Source organism: Palaemon carinicauda, chromosome 29 (assembly GCF_036898095.1).
Source record: "Palaemon carinicauda isolate YSFRI2023 chromosome 29, ASM3689809v2, whole genome shotgun sequence".
In the NCBI taxonomy this organism is placed as follows: Eukaryota; Metazoa; Arthropoda; class Malacostraca; order Decapoda; family Palaemonidae; genus Palaemon; species Palaemon carinicauda.
The window spans coordinates 80,115,810-80,130,026 of NC_090753.1; the positions used below are offsets into that span (position 1 = coordinate 80,115,810).

Genomic DNA, 14,217 nt, shown 5'->3' on the forward strand with positions numbered 1-14,217 from the left:
GCATTTTGTAGTAACATCTATCAAGGATCTAGCATATGTCTTACATCAGGACATGCAGGTTGGAGTTACAGAACAAAGGAAGATTCTTGCTAGGCCCAGCCAGTGATCAGCGAAGATCTGCAATGAACAGGTAAATAGAAAAAATTGCAATTGTGTTTAAAGAAAATCATCAATATACAATTTGAATTGCTTTCTCCTAATTAAGTCATTCCAGCTTACTCTAAATAAGAAGCCTAGTTCTTTATTAAAATGGTTATAGTTCACTATTTTATAATTTAGTATATTACACATTAAAATTGAAACACTGCAATCTATCATAGGTATTACAATATTGTTGTAAATTTTAAGAGCTGTCAAATATAATGAAATACTCAACTTGTTGGACTTTATAACAAAAGTGGTTTGCAATTTAATGAGAGAGAGAGAGAGAGAGAGAGAGAGAGAGAGAGAGAGAGAGAGAGAGAGAGAGAGAGAGAGAGAGAGAGAGATTCTGAACCTCATGGGATTTTGCAATTGATCTTTAGAGATTACTTTGACTTCTAGACTACTAGAATCTTCTTCCTCTATCTAGGCAGGAGCATCTGAAAACCCAGTCTGTGAGGAAAACAACCTCCCACCCCAACCCCCATCTTCATTGGAGTCGGGTTACCCAACAAAGATGTTTCCATTGAGGAAGCATTCTCAGCTTTATCAACAGGGACTGCATACCGACGTCATCGGTGACTAACCTCACAATTCATCCCAAGTGTCTACCTCAGAAAGGGAATGAAAGGATCTTTACCTTGACGGCAGGGTTTGAATCTGGTTGAGGAAAGACTGGTCACATGAGCTGATGCAAAGTGCCAACTGTCAGGACTAATTTTTACTCAACACAAAAGGCACTGATCGAAAAAAACACCAACAAATCAAGCAGCACCAATCGCAAACAACATTAAGCTTTAGAAGGAATACAACCAATATCTACATCTGCCAACTGACAGGATAAAAGTAGTAAACTCTATACAGAGAACAACGTAAGGGTAAGGGATAAACTTCCCTTGTCACAACAATTGGGCTATGCCCAACCTTGCCCTAGCCTCTGTACTTGCATCCACTAAACCAGCCCCCAAAACTTACCATATAGTGGGAGAGTACTGTCACTCCCTAAAGAAGAGGGTTACGAAGCCCAAATAGAATAAAAAAAAGCCTTCCTACACTATCATCCCCTTTGTCAACAACTTTCCCAACTAAAGTACCCGACAAGAAGAACATTGATAATCAGATATTCACACTTGGGGGCACGTTATTCATATTCAGCATACGACGATCACTATCAGGAACTTTGGAAATAGCAAACACCTGGTCTGGAATGGAAAATTCCCTCCAGAAGGAAAAATACAAGGTAAGTAATGGCCAAATAGATAAGTCTCCCTGATCAGCAGCATGATCTCAAGATAGAAACTGAACAGTCCTGCCCTTTTTGAGGGAAACTGGAAACCATCCAAGCCTCCTACAGTACAAGAACATTTGTGACAAGGAGGTTTATATTGTGGAGATTTCCATAAAACAGCTACTAAGCAAAAGCACTTAAACACACCAAGCTCTCATTACAAAGCACGATCCAATACTTGGGAAGAGCAGCAATATCTCTACTCTGGCCAAAGATAAAGTAGCATGATACAGTTGGGCAGGCAGGAGTCTCCCCACCCATTTCTCACTAACTTATGCACATGCCAGTTTTAAAGTTTTAATAATTCCAGACCACTAGACACCTTCAATTACATGATTTGTATTCGTGTAGGAACAAATCGACAAAAAAAATGATAAAAAATGTAATTTATATAATTAAACTTCAACGCTAGTCACCCTGATGTTAAGTCTGACAATCCGAAGGCTTTGGAGACACTGCTACGGGAACAGCGATCTTCCCAGCTAGGTTTTGTAGTTTACACAACATTATTCATTAACAATAGACTAAACATTTAACATTAGACTAAACATTAACATTCCTCTTTACTTTCAAGACAACTCTTTCCATGTTTATCACAAAATTTAGCCATTAAAATGAAGTTTTCAAGACTCCTATAACAACTTGAAGCAGCAGTTAAGTTTTTCAAGCTTCAGATTAAAAAAATAAAGCATACAATTAGCTAGAACCCTCCCTTCACTGTTGGCAGTAAGATGGTTAGAAACACAAGCAATTTACAGCAGGAAATTTTTGAGTAATTAAAATTCTATTTAGAAGACAAATTCATATATAACACACATACTGTCCCTATATGGTAAGTATATAACATCTAAGTATATTTAGGCAAGGGGGGGTTCAATCGTCCTATGACCAAGTCATTAGCTAGTAAAAGTGTTTAAGATTTTTTAGAAGCAAAATTACTGTACTGTTACTTAGACAAGCTTTCATGGGGGCTTAGAAACAAATACTACAAATCTGCAAAAAACATCTGCCTGTCTGGTAAGACTACCAACCACCCTTTTAAGATATGCCATAATGCATTCCCAAGGAATTAGTGTGTTCTTTGTTAACCCATAAGATAAATTTAGTTTCCCTTACAGTATTACGTTTTCCAGGACCAATTCCAAGTGCTGAAAACATAACCTCAATAGGCATTGCTATGTTCTAGCTCCACGATTGATCGGCTCAGAGGGGCATCTCACGCTAGACGGAGTGACGTCATGGCCTCGGACCGTGGTGCGAGCATTTCTGCGCTCGCCTTGCTGTGTTGACTGACGCGGTGATCTAGGAGTGTCTCTCCGTGTGTTAAGGACCAATTGCACATTAGGTTCGACAACTAATTACTCGCAGGGAATTAACGGTATCACCTGTGAATGTTTTCTTGAACTGAACCTGAATTAGAATTAGCATTGGGAAAAGATGTTGAGTGCTATCGATTGTAATGAACCCTATTGTCATTAATGTAATCCTGTATCATTGCCGTGTTTTCTTTATTGACGAGCTGTCTTTTTGTTTGCAACTAAAACCTCGTCTGACATACAAGTTATACTGTTCAATATACGTAATTAAAGAAGAGGCGAGTTTCAAGACCTACACGCCAATAACTTAGAACTTTAGCCGAGTGAACCCCTCTCCGGTGTTCTACAACCCTATTCTTGCCAACTCTGTTTTCAGGCTTATCAACTTAGCCAAGTCTTGACTGCTTTATGTACTGAGTACTTTAAAAGTTAAATGAGTACACTTACTGTTTAGAGGTCTCCTTCCCTGTCCTATTATCCTGTGGTGGTATGTGGAGGCCTATGAAGGATAGGTTAGGATAAAATTTAGGCCTCAATTCAAGCACTATGGCATCAAAGGCTATTCAGTGCTGTGTAATACAAATTAATCAACAGTACATGTAATCTCACACCATTTGGTATCACTTCAACCTATAAAGCCAACCACACTTCTTTTATATATCTAAATGTGAAACAAGGAATTATAACAAATAAATTGATAAAATTAAAGCATGTGATAAAACCCAATACTCTGTTAAGACAAAGGTTGAAAAGTAAGACTGGTTTTCACTAATGTGAATGGGGGCTCCCCCAAAAAAATTCTCTGCTGTAAATGCTCTCTCATGCCCATAAGTGATAAGATCACTGCATATTGAAAATTAACAGTGCACATACAGTGTATGTATGGGTAACTTACTGGATATGCCATGAGGAGATAGATGTGGTTTATATTGAGAGAATGACCTGGCGACATGGTCGAGGATGAAAAACCCAGCATTTACAAATGGATGAGAGACGATTGGTTGTACTGTAGCTGCATAACCGGTCACTTCATCAAAGCTGTAAATAGAAAGAAAATTCTTAAATTATGCCAGAAAAACAGATACCTTGCATTTCTCTTGCAAGGAAAGGCGAGGCGACTTAGTTGTTAACACAATTCATTTGCGATAGGACATTACAATGTGGTCGCCAGAAGGAGGAGTCCAAAGTTAAGGAGATTCCGCAGATGGAGGGTGGGTACCATGTTCCTTTGAAGGCTTTAAAACATGTGATGGGCAGCAGTTTCCTCACCCACTTCATCTCCTCACTATGGTCTTGTATGGAGCAAAAGCCTACTGCATGTTACGCAAAACTTTCAGGACACCCACTATGGACAAGCCTATATTAGATACTTTCTTCCTTCATATGACTAAATACCTACAGCAACTTTCATTGCTCCTCTTTGTATATGTACAGTACTATCACTAAAGTACAGCTAAATTAGCTAAGGTGAGAATACACATTATTCAACTGTTGACGAGGTAGACTCGCAACCTTTTCAACAAACTAAAGTACAGTACTAAAAGTATGGTACTAATTTTGCATGAATAGTATTACATTTATCATTGAACATAAATACTGTACTATCAAAGAAAGAGACTAACAGTTTTCAATAAATACTATAATGAAGAAAAAGTGAAAACCGTTTTTGCGAATGTGTGTAGTAACATATCGTGAAGCATGATGCAATTCTTGGTGTCAACTGGTTGGTGGGAGGACAATGCAATAACTACGTAAAAACTACACTAGCACGGTACTGCAAAACACACTACAGTACTGGAGTATTTTGCACAATATATACAAATACCTGTTGAAAAAAATATATACATTAGTTAAGAGACTTGTTAATGACTTGGACCTTCCCACTCATTCTCGTGTTGTCTAAGAAGGTGACTTCACAAGATACGAACACCCTTGCGATCGTAGGTCACAATGCGTTTACAGTAGTATGCGGACTAGAGTACCCCAATCGATGCTATTTCAATAGCGTAGGTAACTTGCATATGAACAATTACTTTTGTTAAATATAAACACATTTAAAAAAAAAAAAAATTAGGTAAAAATATTTTTATACAACTTACTGGAAAATATTCTCCAAAGAGAAACAGTTGGTGAGGTGGATGAGGAAAAGCTGTGCAGTTGCAAATGAATGAACGACAAAGGGACGTAACTGCACAGCATGACAAATCTATGCAAAAGTCTTCATTACTGTGGAGAAAAAAATATAAAATGTATTAGTATACAGGATAATCATCATCATCATCTCCTAAGTCTATTGACACAAAGGGCCTCGGGTAGATTTTGCCAGTCGTTTCTAGAGCTTTTAAGTCACTACTACTTTATTCATCACCTACTTACTTTCATATTCCTCAACCATGTAAGCATTGCTCTTTCAACTTTTAGTGACTCATAGAGCACAGCTAACCATTTAATGAATCAATCTCTCTTGGGGAGTGCAAAGAGCATGCCGAAAATATCAATATCTACCCCTCACCATGATCTTATCTACATATGGCACTAGAGTAATATCAATTTCTTTTCTAATCCTGTCCTGCCATGTAACTTCCATTACTCTTCTGAGGGCTTTGTCCTCAAATCTACAAAATCTGTTTGATATGGTTTTATCGTCATACCATGACTGATGTCCATACTGTAGCACTAATCTCACTAACTGATCTACGGTCTGATTTTATTTGTAATTTCAGGTATTTTGATTTTAAAAAATCTTCTTAACCTAGCCTTGTCTGATTTGCTTTACAATAAGCTCAAATTTTAAAGATCCTGTATTGGGTCTCATAGTTCCTAAATATTTAGATGATTCTACCTCAATCCTTTCTCACTCAAATGATACTTCATCTTCCATTGCATATTCCATTCTCATCATTTTATCTTTCTTATATTTCTCTCGAGGTCAGCCTCCAGTAATACTTCATGCATTCTGGTAAGCAAGCCTAGCAAATCTTGGTTTTCTGCTATTAAGAACAGAATCATCAGCATACTTAAGGTCAGTTAATTTTCTATTACCAATCCAGTCCAATACTTCTTCACCGGCCCCAACTATTATATGCATTACAAAATGAGGGAGATAATACATGACTACACATTTCCTCAAGTACTCCATTGGCCACTGCAAATTCCCTTTGTAGGACTCCACTAACTTTAACTTTGCAGTCCAAAAATTCCATCAAAAGTGGATTTCTACATTCTACACACAGCTGTACAAGTCTTGAAATGAAAGTTGGTAAATACGGCCTCTACCTTTTCTAAATCCTGCTTGTTCATCTCTGTTTTCTCTCTAGTCTTTCGAATAAACATACTATATATTTTCATGACAACCGAAGCAAGCGTGATGCCTTTGTAATTATTGCAATCAGTCAGGTCTTTTTTTGGCTTTCCAAACGTTCCTAGCTGATATTCATCAATATTTGCCTCTTCATGTCCCATTCTAAAATAATCTTATAAGTATTCTGTGGATCAATTTTCATCCAATATCATTTCGGCAGTTATTCCATTGTATCCAGGGGGCTTTCCATCTCAAATTTTTTAAAGATAGCTTCGACTTCACACAACTCATTCATGGGTACATCTAGGTCTTCCTCAGCATCCGGCATATCAACAAAATTGTATATTCATCTCTCCTATTCATGATCTCACTAATGTGTTCTATCCAACGTATGCTATCTCCATCTTCCGTTAGAACACATACATCTCTCTTTTCGATGGTTATACGCTTCCTCTTCCCGTAGAGATTTCATCAATTTCATGAGCAATGACCACACCACAACCACTCCATGAATTCCTAGCTTTGTCATCCTCATATGCTTTTTTATCTAAATTTTCTCCACTATCATTCTTAGGTTTTCCCCTGACCTCAATCAATACTGGAATACTTAGCATGCTCTACCTTGTAATTTTCCTTACTTTGTAAACCCCAAACAATCAACTTTGGTCCTTGTCTCCTTTCCATGGCATCCCAAGTATCATTTCATATCCATGGCTTTCTCCTTGTAACTGCAAGTCCAAAAAACTTCACCATTTGTCATCAATTGCCCACTACCTGCCTCTTAAGGTCTCCAAGACTGCAAATTGATTCCCACATTCAACCACAAATGCATCCCTGTGCTCATCTTCTAGAAGCTTAGTTGCATCAAACCCAGGTACTCCATCTAGAGCAAATTTACATATTGTACTAAAGTATGACAAAAACTAGAAATGAAACTTAAACTTTTAGTTTACAGACTGTGTTTATGTACAGTACAGAACCGTAAATCTATGTAATTTTAATCAAAAGCAGATTTAATTAATTTTCTATTATACCATAGTTAATATAGTGCACTTAATTGGAAAATTTATGGAAAAAGACTTACCATTCTGCAAAGGGGAGGAGGATCATCAATGCCATCATTATCTGTGAGCTCCATGGGGTTGCCGGAGGAGGGGTTTCATATTCAGGAGAAACAGTACTGTAGTTGGGAGATGGTGGCCATTTCGCATGAGGGATGAAGAATATCATGACAGGGAGCTTCTGCGTTGCTGCCTTTATATCATCCACAGTGCTCTTGTAGGCTGCAAAAACAACATCCAAGAAAGGCATAAATTTCTATCTACGCATCATTGAAGGGTCCATGTTGTAAGACTTCTACTTCGTCTTCCACCATCCGAGAGATATCTACCAACTTCGAGCGACTCCTTCATCGTCCTTGTCAGGTTCATGGGCTGCTGCTTCTTCCTCAGTTGCTTTACTGATTAATTCAGCTAAGTTCTCGTCAGTCACTTCCTAGAAGCATTAAACTTCCCGTTTCTTTGCCAAGGTCACAACCTTCTTCAAAGTCCTTTTCACACCCTGGGCACAGACATTTCCAGCAATTATTCAGTTTCAGGCCCGACGTTGTTGAATGACTCCTCGACAACATACCGTTTGTGATCGTGAATCCCTTCCAATACTGGATAATGTTCAGGTTAGGGTCATTATCCACAGCAGCTTACTCCTGGACAGGTATCGTTATTTGACCACCTTAATTAGGTATTGATGGGTCGACCTCGACACGAGGTCCCAAAAAAATTCATAAATTAATTTACAAAGCAATTCACAGCATTTTACTATTAAACAAAATTCAAAAAATATTCTATTCTTCAAAATAAGTAAATGAAAGCAAAGTTTAAAACAATTATTACAAATTAAAAACATAAGTATTGTATAAAAAAAAATGACTTTACAAAACAATTCACTTAAAATCTAAATATGGAAATTAGCTAAAACTATTTTAAGCACTTATTCTACGATAACTGAGCCCTATTTGCCGAGATCCAGGGGGGGGGGGGGGGGAACCCACAAGTGATCATTCCCTAAAATGAGAAAAAATTTGTACTTCACTGGCTAAAAAAATCTATCCTCTTTCCAAAAATTTTTTGGGGTATGTAAATGACATAATTAGTGGCTGAAATTTTTATAGGACATTGAATTATTATCGTACAACGAAAGTGTAAAACAATCTGCACTTGGATATTATTTAGTGTTATAAAAATGAGAATTTTTTCTTCGGATTTCTATTTTTATTTTTTTCATATATAAAATCCTTATATCCATTGCTGAGCATGGTATTTATGCATGAAAATATCAGAAATTTTATAAAGAAAAAAAAGAGGAATACATAAAGCTATGCCAGCTTGCGTCGGAAATGCTCACAAAATGGCCGCCAACCACACCACCTTGGAAGGTCAAATCTGCTATATGAAATGGAGAGAGAGATGTCAATATCAGCGAGTCATTTACCAGTCATTTACTTATATAATTGTTTGAGGATTTGTAAAAAAAAATATTATGGTTGCTAGAAGTTTATAGATTATTTTGCAATTAAAAGAAATAAAATAATGATCATAATTAAGTTATCATATAGGTACAAACTTACAAAAACAGGAGAAATTATAAGCTATTTTATAAAAACATACAGGGTAGAAGACATTCACAAACACTTTACAACAATTTTTTATACATGCCTAAACACTACTGCACATTCGATAATTATATAATAATTTGATATTACACAACTTACCTTAATTAGGTATTGATGGGTCGAGCTCGACCCGAAGGTATCTTAGAAATAGCACAAGGAAAAGAGCTGGGATGAAATGCGTCCTCACCCGACTGCTGCGCACACGGAACCGAGGTCTCGCAGGTCGATATCCCTCACAACCAATACGGATGAAAAATTATAGCAAAAAAAATAAAAAAAATTCTTTTTTAAACCTCGGGTCGTATATGACCCACCACCCCATCACTTTAGCTGTAGTGGGCCTTTAGGGGGCCAGCCGACTGTCGTCATTTCTTAAGGACAGGACTTTGACATTCATACCACTTAATAAGGTGACTTTGGACATCTCCAAACTGCACATGAATTTTGCCTCTGACCTTCGGTTCTGCGATGCCAGGCCAATTCCTCTTTTCAAATTCTATCTCCTCCTTTGATACTTGATATTAAGACCAGGTATCAATATCCTATATAAATGTGATATAGACCTCAAATGAAAGTTTTTTTTCTGAATGTCATTTATTTTGATAGAAATGAATTCTTTATGGTAAAAAAATAAACCCTATAATTCAGGGGAAAAAGTGAAAAAAAAAAAAGAAAACAAAAATTGGAAAGAAGGGTTCTATTTAATTGTTTCATGTCTAAGTTACTGTATATACCAAATTTCAATGCTATACCTTTAAAACTAAAGGCGATAGAATTTGAAGGTCAATAGGTACTGTTTTAAGATACAGGTGTTCAAAGTTTCTCTTTGCATTTTCACAAGGAGCATATTAATAAATCATGATTTCTGGGGCAGCCTGTGACGGCCGGTGAAAGGTCCTTCTTTGTACCTTTCCTAATATAAATCTTCCAAATATACTAGAGAAAGATAAAATCATGGAATGCAGAGGTTACAACCCTCGCGCGAACACCTTGTAGGTGTCGTGTATTTAACAAAGGCGTGCGAAAACCACTATTCACAGGCTGTGTTCCATTTAGATAATCCCTTCATCAATGGGGAGGGCCGTGACAGGCCCTAGAGAATATAGTTGAACTACCCCACCGACACCTACCACGCACGCCCTCTAGGACATCCTTCTGATTTTGGACTTGCCCGCAAGTTGAGATTTTTTTTGCACAGTGTTTTTCTAAGTGTTTCTCGTTAATTCAACATGACTGACGTTGCTACTTCACCCTTACCAATATTAATTAATAAATCATGATTATTATGATTCTATGTTCCTTTTTGGATATTAATAAACCAAAACAAAGTTATCATAATTCAATCATAAATGAGGATCCCTTTGCTCAATATCTTGCTTCTTCAGGTGAGACTGTCACTACCAAATCTCTCTCTCCACTAAACACTGCTAATTTTGCCGATATTACCCACTTCTGAACTCATATTAAAGCAAATTTTCTAATTTCTTATGTTAGCGACATGTTGAAATTCCCTTTTCCTCTTAGGCACGATGAAATTATTACCGAAATCGAGAAATACATACGTAAAAACAAGTGAATGTCTCAAACTCAAATGTGTACTCTACAGTATACGAGGTTTGTGCAAAGACCAAGGGCCGAAGGGTGTAATACATAGTCTTGTGACTTATGGAATCTATACAGATGCCATTGCTCACAATATGCTTTACATTAAATTTTAATAATGATCAAAATTTATGATACAGTACTGCATTTTCTTGTAGGGCATAATTTTTATGGTTTATCGAGTTACTTTTACTAATTACCCTGTAACTATGAAAATAAGAGGAATTTTAACAAAATATTTCATATACGTATTCTCCATTGCCATACGAAGCCCTGAATTTTTTTAGGATTTGTTTTTTTTCATATAACCCCATATATTGGCATACCGGGCGGCCCCCTTAAAATTCTAAATCACCCTCTGGTCCATTGGCTGGATGAGGGGAGTGGTGTTCAGAGGAAAAAAGACCGCCACTTTCACATTAAGATTCATTACCTTGACCGAGGAGGTATGTCCGGGAGCACCATCAAGAGTAAGCTGGACCTTGAACTACAACCCTTGATTCTGCTTGTAGTGCTCAAGCTCTGGCAAGAAGCAATATAGTATTGAAACCAGTTTGGGAATGGCTAGTTCGGCCATCCATGCCTTCTTGCTGTGTACCAAGTAAACCGACATCAAATTTATGTTAGAGCGTTGAAGTGCACAAGGCCTTGCTGATAAATAAATGACGCCAAGCCATATCAGATGCCCTGCGTCATTTCCGCAAAAAAATCAACATACCCCTAGGGAAAGCTGAAAAAGGCAGAGTTATTAGAATGGGATTTTGTAATACTGTAGTATTTCATAAATTGCAATGACCATTTTTTAACAGGTACAGGGTAACGGAACAATTTAAAAAATTACATGTATTTATGAAATTCAAATTAATGAAAAAAAAATTCACACTTAGCATACCTGTCCATTGCTCCCTTGAAAGTGGGAGCACGGTATTCTTCATGAGCAATGCATGTCTTAAGGTGGCATCTTCCAAAACAAACCTGTCAAGCACTAAAAAAAAAGGGTTAACAATATGTACAGAATATACACTATTACGTAAAATAATTAAAATTAATACTACATTGTACAGTACCATTTAGTTAAATTTCTATATAGGCAGTGCACTCTATTTTACATTAAGTGTAAGTACACCGTACACTGAAACAGTTTAAATACATACATAAAGTATATACGTAAAATAATTAAAATTAATACTACACTGTACAGTACCATTTAGTTAAATTTCTATATAGGCAGTGCACTCTATTTTATATTAAGTGTAAGTACACCGTACACTGAAACAGTTTAAATACATACATTAAGTATATACTGGTACAGTAATGTCAACAAGTTATCAAGATTAAAAAACTATACAATTGAAACAACGTTACACAATTTTAATTTCAATGTTAACAGAGGGTAATATCTCACCAATCTATGTGCACAGCAATCTAAGTATTTTACATAAATATTCAAAAACTTACAGGTTTTATCCATGTTCCAAAACTGTTCTAGCTTGTACCCCTCCTCCATCATGATGTCCTGAAGCTCGTCTGGGGAAAACCTTTGCTGCCTCACGGTCAGCAGTTGCAGACTTCCCGCTAATTTCTAATTCTTCAAGGCAACATGCCAATTGAACATGGAAAATCAGCTTTTGATGTCCTGAAAAGATGTATATGTAGTGTCCTTACAGGTGGATGGCCAAGACTTATATAGAGTAAAATGGCGAAGGAGAGATCTCTTTCCCAGATGACTGGAGAGTATGATTCCCTTTCGATGCCAATCCTCACTCAATAGAAATAAAAAAATTTCCACTAGGATCATGCCCTTTTCTCTCACCTTTGATACAACCATAGTACTTCATGGGGCAATGGCAACCACAGTAGCACATATCCTACTCACATTCTTCCTCATGTACCTCATGGTACCCTTGTTAACGCCGAAAATTCTTCCTACGGCTACATACTTCATCCCTTCCTTGTACTTATCCGGGACTATTCTTCTCTTCAGGTCATGTTCAGCAGAACCTTCACATGTTGAAGCAGCTCTTTTGGGGGTCATGACGTTGAATGAAACAAGGCAACGTGATGCTTGCACAAATGACTGAAGTGGGAGACAAGCACACGAGGATAAATTATTAACATGAGGGAGAGTCTGCAAGAGATGGGATGTTGTACTGTGCGGAAAGGAAAACATGAAAAAAGCCGGGTGCAAAGGAGGGGGCTCGATTTGAAAATCGAGAAACTGCGGATGTGTTATATTTCATGTAATAGGTTATATAGTTCCATTCATTGCAAATTACCAAATCCCCAAATAAAGAGGGCCAACTATACAGTAATGCACTCCCATGCCACAATTTGGCTAAACCACTACAAAATGCTATCACTGCCGGACAAGCTTTAACAATGTTATGAATATGCTAAAAATTATACACAGGAAAGATTAAATACTCAACTTTCCAGAGGCTGAAGATGCTGGAGAATGCATGATAAATCCCAAGTACAGTATTAGTAACACAACACAGAGAGCAAGCGGGAGATACACCGTGCTTAATTCGCTACTAACAAAGGAATGGGTTGCCATGTTGGGCGCTGTAGTAGTACGGGAAGGGGATCCACTGGGTAACCTTGATGACAGCTCCCCTTCATTTTCGCCACTTCCCCCTCAGAGCGAAAACACTATTCGGGGTGAAGATTGCCATATGTCGTATCAAGAAATACGTCCCTATATTATGCGATATCCTTAAGAATTTTCTTAAGGATACTCGTGCCAGGAGTTAGAATTCTGGAGACCTATGGTTAATCTCTGGGAGTATCACTGTAGCTAAATATCCCTTAGAAAGCTGCCTAAAGGAGCCTTCCATCAGGACGACATGGCTATCTCTCCCCAAAACAGATTTTTCGCTTTGCTTCAAAAGCCTTTTTTGTAAAATTATAGAATGGTGTAATATAAGGTTTGTAGAAAATACTGTAAGACTGGTTTTTAATGTATTTTGTGGTGTTCTGAATGATTTTGATAATGATCCCTGGCAGACATCCATCGTTTTTTAGTTATGGTGGGTCGACTACCATAAATTAAAAGCTATGGCTTAGTACTGTGTCATCAATTATGTTTGAAATACCTTAAAATACTGTACTTGTCTATTTGTGTTGATATACTAACTTTTTTTAAACTTCCGCTACACATGGTAATTAAAAAACCAGTCGTAGTTATAAAAAAAACGTTACAGTAATCAATACCGAGTAATAGTAATGAAATGGTGACTAAACACTGGAGCTATTTTTTGCCATGACTTCAGGACGCAGAGAAAACGGGGTTTTCAATCCCATTTTCTATGGAGTCACTTGTACCAGAGATGTTCCATATACAAATATTTGCCATTAGTGATCCGATGACGCGATTTGCCGCGTTATCAGAAGACTCTGCACAGTAAATACAAAGACAAAAAAAATTAATTGTGTGAGGTCTGAGATAATGACCTGATTTGCCTAGTCTGTGTCCGCCACGCGACATACTTTGCATTTGAATTGTGTACAGTATGTATGCTTGTATTTTTTGCTTATACTGTACTGTATACATATTTTCATTTTACGTTTTCCGGCATGGACAGTCACTGTAAGAACTCTGATAGTGAATGACTTTTTTTTGTCATACAGAAAAAAAAAGTGCTTCGTTCCCCACGTTGACGCTCCATTGCTTTTGTTTTTTTTTTCTTTTTTTTTAGACTCCAATTTACGATCTTGTATAAAAAAAATTTCTAGCCCTATTTGTTCGTATAAATAACTGCAACATAAGTCTCATACATTATTAGAAAGCCCATTCTTTGTACTTTAATATTGTATAAAACTTACAAGTATTAACACTTCTATACAAAAAAATTTTTATCGCAAAAACACCTAAAATAAAATTGGAAAACTTAGCTCC

The 14,217-nt window shown here is 37.0% G+C and overlaps 1 protein-coding gene and 1 long non-coding RNA gene across 2 annotated transcripts in view; both read right to left on the minus strand.

Annotated features, from left to right (window-relative positions):
* Nucleotides 1-7,816, minus strand: part of LOC137622289 (uncharacterized) — a 73,553-nt gene extending 65,737 nt beyond the window's left edge. Inside the window, exons 1-5 of the mRNA XM_068352849.1 lie at nt 7,131-7,816; nt 4,845-4,971; nt 3,641-3,783; nt 3,193-3,244; nt 1-117 (exon numbers count right to left, since the gene is read on the minus strand). The exon at nt 1-117 is cut by the window's left edge and continues 11 nt beyond it. Of these exons, the coding sequence (XP_068208950.1) occupies nt 3,778-3,783; nt 4,845-4,971; nt 7,131-7,357 (360 nt within the window). The 5' untranslated portion in view covers nt 7,358-7,816 and the 3' untranslated portion in view covers nt 1-117; nt 3,193-3,244; nt 3,641-3,777. The remainder of the gene's footprint in view (nt 118-3,192; nt 3,245-3,640; nt 3,784-4,844; nt 4,972-7,130) is intronic.
* Nucleotides 7,817-8,677: 861 nt separating this feature from the next.
* Nucleotides 8,678-13,174, minus strand: LOC137622839 (uncharacterized). The gene is made up of 3 exons (XR_011040490.1): nt 11,778-13,174; nt 11,212-11,304; nt 8,678-11,049 (listed from the first exon to the last, which is right to left on the minus strand). It is a non-coding gene; the product is annotated as an uncharacterized lncRNA (long non-coding RNA).
* Nucleotides 13,175-14,217: the final 1,043 nt, after the last annotated feature.